Source organism: Littorina saxatilis, linkage group LG14 (genome assembly GCF_037325665.1).
Source record: "Littorina saxatilis isolate snail1 linkage group LG14, US_GU_Lsax_2.0, whole genome shotgun sequence".
NCBI lineage: Eukaryota > Metazoa > Mollusca > Gastropoda > Littorinimorpha > Littorinidae > Littorina > Littorina saxatilis.
Window position 1 is genome coordinate 13,530,968 of NC_090258.1, and position 8,422 is coordinate 13,539,389.

At 42.8% G+C, this 8,422-nt stretch overlaps 1 protein-coding gene across 1 annotated transcript in view; it reads left to right on the forward strand.

The window, feature by feature from the left end:
* The window catches only part of LOC138947168 (uncharacterized), a 256,793-nt gene extending 254,641 nt beyond the window's left edge, over nt 1–2,152 (forward strand). Inside the window, exons 62-63 of the mRNA XM_070318604.1 lie at nt 735–1,175; nt 2,012–2,152. Of these exons, the coding sequence (XP_070174705.1) occupies nt 735–1,159 (425 nt within the window). The 3' untranslated portion in view covers nt 1,160–1,175; nt 2,012–2,152. The remainder of the gene's footprint in view (nt 1–734; nt 1,176–2,011) is intronic.
* The last annotated feature ends 6,270 nt before the right edge of the window (nt 2,153–8,422 follow it).

The following is an 8,422-nucleotide window of genomic DNA, read 5'->3' on the forward strand; positions in this document are numbered from 1 at the left end:
AAAATAATCACTGAATACATCTGGCAGCTGACTAGCGGGGAAAACAGTGGGAAGTGGGGATACCTTACTGCGGCCGGTCAGTTTACAGAGAGAAAGAAGCAGAGGGGGGAATAAGACACAATACATCATTGGAACTCCCATCTGTTTCAATACAACATTAGTTGCCAAATTTCTCTGCAGCACTCCTATTTGGAACCACTTTAATTTCACCTCAGATATTTTTTTTCATATATTAAAACCGATTTCCAATCAATATCCCGTTACAGTTTACTTTCCCATTTTATACAACGTTTTGGACGCTTTCCATTCTGTATTGATTTTTCACAATACATTTTTGCTCCTTCAACTTGAGAAAAAAAGATTAATACAGACTTGCTTTCATCAACTATATGTGACCCTCCACCACGAAATGAGTCGCATGTCACCTCGCGCGGTTCTGCGCTAGGCTTAATATAACTCCGGGGAGTGTCTGGTAACAGTGTTAGGGTCACCTTACTCACAGGCTTATAACTCAAACAGTGTTCGCTCTTTTCTAAAAACGGTTTTCACCACTGGATAGAGCATAAAAAACTCTTTATGAAAATGTAAAAATATGAAAATCATGCAAAGGTGACATGCGACTCATACCGTCGTGGAGGGTCACATATTAATATTCTACAAAACAATATCAGAACTTTTTTTTATATTTTGTAATTGCCCTAACACATCCTAAATAACTTCTGACGTCGCCCCAGCGCTGCCTTCTGACGTCGCTCCGGCGCAGCCGTCTGATGTCGCTTCGGCGCAGCCTTCTGACGTCGCTCCGGCGCTGCCTTCTGACGTCGCCCCGGCGCTGCCTTCTGACGTCGCCCCGGCGCTGCCTTCTGACGTCGCCCCGGCGCTGCCTTCTGACGTCGCCCCGGCGCTGCCTGCTGACGTCGCTCCGGCGCAGCCGTCTGATGTCGCTTCGGCGCAGCCTTCTGACGTCGCTCCGGCGCTGCCTTCTGACGTCTCCCCGGCGCTGCCTTCTGACGTCGCTCCGGCGCAGCCGTCTGACGTCGCTCCGGCGCTGCCTTCTGACGTCGCTCCGGCGCTACCTTCCGACGTCGCTCCGGCGCTGCCTTTTGACGCTTTGTCGCCGTCATCTAACGGCAATGACTCTGACACTGACCATCCTTAGACAGCTACGGTTGATGGTGTGTGTGTGCTAGTGACTTTAAGTCTCCGTGTGTGTGAATGAGTGTATGTGCGCCTTGAGTCGCCTGTTGGTGAGATATGTGCGCGTTATAAATATTCGTATTATTATTAAAACAAAAGTTTTTATTTCATATTTATTACAAAACTCGTAAAGGTATAAAAACGTCCATCGTCTTTTCCCAACTGACCAATAAAATAAACTTTTTTATCACATCAATTCTCAACAACAACAAAAAACTGACCTTATTCCCACTTTTAATATTGTTATTCCGCTACTATTTCTTATGAGGCCTCTAAATATATGTTGTACCGAAATTGTTCATACACACAAAACAAATCCTTCCAAAAACTGTTACAATGAGGTTTGCCACTGCAGACACTGGGGCCATACATATTAATATTATCAACATCAGGGTACAGAGGAATTGTTATATCTTTCCCTTTATGGTCTGTAATCCTCAACTTTCTGATCCATGTTAATTTCAGGGCTGCCGTATAACTTTTAACGTGGGGGACATTTAGACCACCATCTTTATCACTTTTAACAAGAACATTTCTACTAATCCGATCACGTTTTCGATTCCACACAAAATCAAAATCATTGTCTGTAGATTATCTGCAAACCTGTCCAAAGTTTCTTATTGCTTTGTGCACTGTTTACACATGTGGGAGTATCCGATCACTTGACAGATTATCACTGTCCTCATCATGTCGTTTGCAGTGTCATAGCGTCAGGAAAACATAGCCTTGACTTGTGAAAATACTAATGCCTGGATGGTTATATTATACTTACCTATCCCAGCTAACTAGTGTTTAAATTTGTTATGCATCCCAGGTCAGGCAAACCTCTGCCTTGACGTGGACGAGTGTGCGGACGACGCGCTGAACGCGTGCGAGGTAACGTGTAACAACACAGCGGGCAGCTACCAGTGTTCCTGTCCTGATGGCTACAGGCTTACCAGCAATCTTCGTTCTTGTGTCGACGTCAACGAGTTTTTGGTCAACCGTAAATAAGTTTGCTTTTTTTCAATACGTTTGCTTTGTAACTTGTAACATGAATTTTGAATGATGTAGTGTAGCATTTTAAAAATTAAATCAACTTTTATCTGTTTAGTCTATGCCTTGCTTCTGTCACTTTCAAATGATTGTGGGCCGGGATACGTATTTACCTTCTTTGAGCTTTAGACAAATAAAACAGCACATTATTGCAAACTTCGTCTGCTGTCTGCTGTTCTGCCTCCATCATAGATTTGGGATGAGAGACAGTGGGGGGGCAGAGAGAGAGAAAGAGAGAGAGAGAGAGAGAGAGAGAGAGAGGGACTAAACGCAAAGACACACACACACACACACACACACACACACACACACACACACTCAGACACACCAGCAACCACGCTGTTTGTGTTCTGACTTACACTCCTTGCATACCGAAACAGTGGAGCCCAAGAACAGTGAACACAACTCTGTAAATGCTATCACAAACATAAATAACAGTAATAATGATCTCACGTCACACGTCGTATGATAATACAAACAGCAATGTCATTCAAATCATGTAGGGGTATTAAATGAAACAGATTCTGTTGATGTCGAGCTTGCCCGAACATACACACAAAACATAAATGTAATTTTAAGACCTTCCCCTCCGACCCCCCGAGAAAGAAAATTCTGGATGATAATAAACGGCAAAATCCTATCAGAAAATGTGAAAACTTGTTCTCTAACACCAGCAAAGCATGAGTGTTTAAACGTGACCAATTATTACTAACAATAGATACATTGTTCATGCATAGGCTTAATTTTGCATGAACCCGTTCAACCATTGCAAACTAGAAAGACGTTTACTTTTCCTATTGTTTTAAAGCACTAACACATTACATCAATCAAAAGCACTGTCAAGCTCATGTGTAAGAATGGCCAAGCGGTTATATACTTCAAAGGAATACCAAGGAAGTACCTACCTTGGTTAAAGGCTGGAACTAAACAAATCATACTCAATACTGATTGCACTGTATTGTTCAGCTCTCTCTCTATCTATCTCTTTCTCTTTCTTTCTCTCTCTCTCTTTATCTCTGTAACTATCTTCCTCTGTATCTCTCTTCCTCTCTCCGTATCTCTCTCTCTCTCTCTGTCTCTCTGTCTCTCTCTCTCTCTCTCTCTCTCTCTCTCTCTCTCTCTCTCTCTCTCTTTCTCTCCCTTTCTCTCTCTCTCTCCGTATCTCACTCTCACTCTTTTTCTCTCCAAGCTCCATCCCCGAGCCAGCCAATTGAGCAATGCATACTCTGGAGACTCCAACTAAAGAGAGCGTGACTGACTTTCATAGTTGCAAGATGCGCGAGTCCGGATCGCTCTGACCATCTCCCGCTGTGTCATGGCGTCGCCAAGGTCTGGTCTTGGATCGCAGGGTACCGTGTCAATATTGTCATAGTTCACTGCAGGTCATTATGGGTGGTTTTTTGCCTGACATGAACAGCATGACACTAATAACGGTACATGAACAACATAACATAACAAGCGGCCAGTGAAACATGCACTCTATTGGCAATTCCATCGTGTGAACTTTAATGTTATTGTGGGTAAAAGTGCAGGGGCGGATCAGTTGCTTTGTAAGGGGGGGGGGGGGGGCACTTTGAATCGAAAGTGAATGTGATGGGCGCGAAGCACCCGAATTTGTTAGGGGGGTCCGGGGGCATGCCCCCCCGAAAAATTTTTTTGCTTAAAGAAGCAAAATGGTGCCATCTGGTGCCATTTGAACTTGGAAATGGTCATAGAATCAGCATAGAAAAATCTTTTTTTTTTCTTCTTCTTTTTTTTTTCTTTGTCGGGGGGGGGGGGGGGCACGTGCCCCCTGTGCCCCCCCCCCCTCGTCCGCCCCTGAAGTGGGTTAGTCATCCAGTTGTCCGTTGACATCATTTCAGCCCATTCTGTTCTCCATCGGACTAGGCGCTGTCATCTTAAACACGTCACGGCCAATCCGGCCTCTCCCATAATGCAACAGAAAAAGGGGCGGGGCTTAGCAAAAATAGCACAACGCGATGTAAACACGAACAGGCCAAAGTGCACTGGGCACGCGGGGGCATCAGGGCGCTCTAATAAATCAGCTTCAATGTTTTTGTCAATAAAAAAAAGCACAAGATAGTGTCCACAAGCTCTTTGTTTGGATTTCCTTCTCCCAAAAATGTTTTAACCTTTTGAACTTGGGCGTAAATAAGATCAATTTCCTCTCTCTCACCGCTAAACTGAATTTTACCATCTGGCTTTCTGTCTGTGCGAGCAGCATTTCTTCTTTTAACAGCTTCTTCAGAGTTTTTCACATATTTTCGTTTCTGAACATTTGTGATATCTTGCATATTGATTGCGTATTTTGTTTATATTTACAATACAATTGAACTTTCACACAGAGAACCTTTGTGTCAAAGAAATCAGTCACACAGAGAGAAACAGAATAACAATGTCAAGGCTGTAGATGTCAGGCTAGTCAAACGGACAAAATGAAACTTAGTCTTGGTTGCTGTAACTCAGTCACCGCTATGATGGTACTTTCGCTGATATTGCAGAAAAACAACACAGAATCAGCCAAAACCGCGAACAATAAACAAGTTTAGTACGTCACAACGTCAATGAACAGAATTCTCGAGTCAATTCTTGCATCAGACTCTGACTAAGTGAGTGGGGCAAGCGTCAAACACCACTGAAATGAGGAGGGAAATCTTGGCGCATTTTTTTGGCGGAATACTTGAACAAACCAATCATTTTCAAACTGACCAAGGACAAAAACAGGCTTGTGAACCGAATGGTGAGGGGGGAGGGTACCTCGAAATGTGTGGGTGATGATTTCACATCACCAGTCCATTGCTGCAGTCTTAGTATAGTAGCTCCACCGACCACTGTCCCCTCCGCCCTCCCCCCTCCCGTTCGTTCCCCCTTTCAACCCCCTACCACCTTGGAATAAACTGCAGAAGACCATTTGCATATCCTGGATTCTTCCATTTGTGTTGCCAGGGGCGACCCAAGATCCGAGTCCCTTTGTTTCCCATGTCCACTTAGAACAAACCGAGTTTAGATTACCCCTTTCTGTTTTGAAAGTAAACTTGCCCATCCTGTGAGGCACTTTCAGGGACAGTAATTATAGTTAGCGGGACCATGTAGACGAAGTCAACGGTGATAATCTGCGTAGTGTATACGCATACTTTGGAACACGGTCTGTTATTCCACCCAGCGAGAGCCTCTAACACAATCAGTGTTGTTGACAGATGAAGGCGGGAAAACCTGAGTGTTTCACATTCCAACATCCGATGGTGATAGTAACTTAGTTAGGGGCCAGGCTGCAGTCTGTAAGCTGTATTGCACTGACATCTCTTTCTGTCTGTGGAAATAAATGGCGAAATTTGATTTAACACTTCTCAACATTAACAGTGACCAGGAGAACGCAATAAGGAGAATATTTACTGAGAATCAGTGGCCATTTGAAACTCGAAGGTGTGTAATAAAAGATTCGACTTGTGTACCAAGAGGTGCTGGGCCATCATCGTGTGACCTCAATACAGAGGCTGTCTCTCGTGTGTGTAGTACCGTTAGGGTGCAGACGTGGTTATCTGATCCTGGAGGCGATGGTGAAAGCGGAGACACGGGTCCTAGTACAGGGCTCTCCTCTGGTAGGCCAGTGTGCCTTTTGTTTTTGCAGCCCTTGTGTGACAAATCATCGCCAGAGGTGGCTAGGTACAGGCCAATTGCCACACCGCAGGAATTCCGGCGTTAGAAAAGTACTCTACAAGAAGTATTGGTCCATGCTAGACCGACGCGGTGCTTGGAATTGTGCATTGTACTTGGCGAAAAAGACGTCTTCCTTACATCAAGACAATCCAACACGGGTAAACATTAACCGAGAAATGATGCCCGACTGTGTGCTCAAATTAGTGAGAGAGCTTTATCCCAACCTCACAGGAATACCCTATCAAGGCCACAACTGGTGGTAAAGGTTAGTTGCATTTCTTTCTTCATATCCGATGTAACAAATACACATGCACCTGAGACAACATGTTCTGGGACCAAATTGCCGCATGCCACGTGTTTTGCTATTTTTGGAACGCATGGTGTAAATCTGTGACGTCGGAGAGTGTTGACTCCGCCCTTTTCTTTGAACAAGATCCCCATTGAAATGTTTGTTTACAAATATCTTCTTTATTATGGAGAATTAACCTTATCTAAGCGCATAGGGCGGTAAATGTGTGAAAACCAGCTGTGTGAACAAAAAATCTGACACCGTAACTCATGCTTAACCGAGATATTAAAGAAAATGTAGGAGCAGTATTTGTCCGTTGCCTGCAAGAGGTTTGAAATGATTTGCCAACGCAGAAGGTCAGGCTCCTTATATACTCCTGCCGGGCCTTTAACTGATGTTGATCTTCTACAGATCATGATCTGAATAGGTGTCTTTCAACGTCAAGATGGCAGTAAAGACAATACCATACCTTCCCTTCATAACTCTTGTCACCTGGTCATGTAATTGACATTTGTGTACAGCAATAATAAATCAAATGTTCCCGCAAATGAACGCTTACGTTCCATTATTTATTTTTATTTTTTTTAATTTAAAGTGTGTGAGTATTATGAAACAGCTTTTTGAAAGAAAACGTATGAAAACATTGCAACTATGCAGACGATTTCAGTTTGAACATGCAAGCATTTTACCCTGCATCAACAACTAGTATGTTAAATTATTGAAACATTTAATTTATGACAAAACAAAACATAAAATCAAACGTTCCTATACCATCCTGTTTTTTTGATTTTTTTCACACTGCATGTTTCTTGTTTGTTGGTTTGGTTGATACTGTTGTTTTATGTTGTTGTTATATGTTGTTGTTTTATGTTGTTTTTGTTGTTGTTGTGGTTCTTTTTAATTTTTTGTATTCTCTTTTTGTGGAGTGTTTTTTTCTTTTTACATGTATATGCCGTACATTACAGGACATCACCTAAACAAGGGGACAAAAACATAAAACAGAAACACACTTGGACAATTACAACACACATGGGGTGGGGGGGGGGAGGGGGACCAGGGCTTGGTGGTCACAGTATCAAAAGTATGTAGAAAAAATAACCTACGGGTTACATCAAAACATGCATATACAGGCGCCGATCCTTGTAAAATGTATCTAATGTATTATTCATAACTGCGTTATACTTTTCACAAATAAATCTGTCCATTATTTTACTTTCTCTTTATCCCTGCGCCCTAATATAAACAGGATAAGTTCAAAGTCCATTCCTACTTTGTGGAACTCAAGGTTTTCCCAAACATTTTCAGCCGCTAGTACGATCATGTGAGTCACATTACCAGATCACAGTCATGAGTGAGGGTAGACTAGGGTGCTGTCTTAAATGGTCTCCAGGTCGGTGAAGACAGCAGCTTACCCTCACGACATAACCACATGAGAAAATATGCACCACACACACACATGCGCGCATTTGTGCATTCACGCACACACATACAAACGTGTGTGTGCGTGCGTTCCACGGGCGGCTCTGTCTATGTTGTGTGTGTGTGTGTGTGTGTGTGTGTGTGTGTGTGTGTGTGTGTGCGTGCGTGTATGTGTATGCGTGTGTATGTGTGTGTGTGCAAACACTTCGAAGGCACTGCAGGAATACAGGTATGTGGGAGGTGTCTTTATAACCTGCCCTGTTATATAGTGCTATCTTATGTAAAAACAATGTCCTGTTTGTATTATTGTTATGTACCACGCCTGAATTTCTCTATGAGATAATAAAGTATTCTTATTCTTATTCCTTGATTAAAACTGCGTCCCTTACTGGCGGAAAACGTGTATGCATAATCCATCTATTTACCTCGAAATTTGATTTGAATTGATTTGATCGCAATCTCTCTCTCTCTCTCTCTCTCTCTCTCTCTCTCTCTCTCTCTCTCTCTCTCTCTCTCTCTCTCTCTCTCTCTCTCTCTCTTCCTTTGTACCAGTGCATTCCGTTGACTGAATAGTTATCACGCTTCAGCGTTCTTGTTTTATTTGTTTGTTGTTCGTTCTATAGTTGTTTAACATTGATTATAATGTTGTCTTGGATGTTTGGACAGGTTGTACAAATTATTGAAACCTTAAACCTGTACCCTTGTAAAATAAAGTTCCAACATCATATCTCTCTCTTCCCCCTCTCTGTCTCTGTTTCTTTCTCCGTTGCTCTTTCAATCTTTCTCTCTCTCTTAGTCGAAAACAGCTGAAAATTAACCTATCGA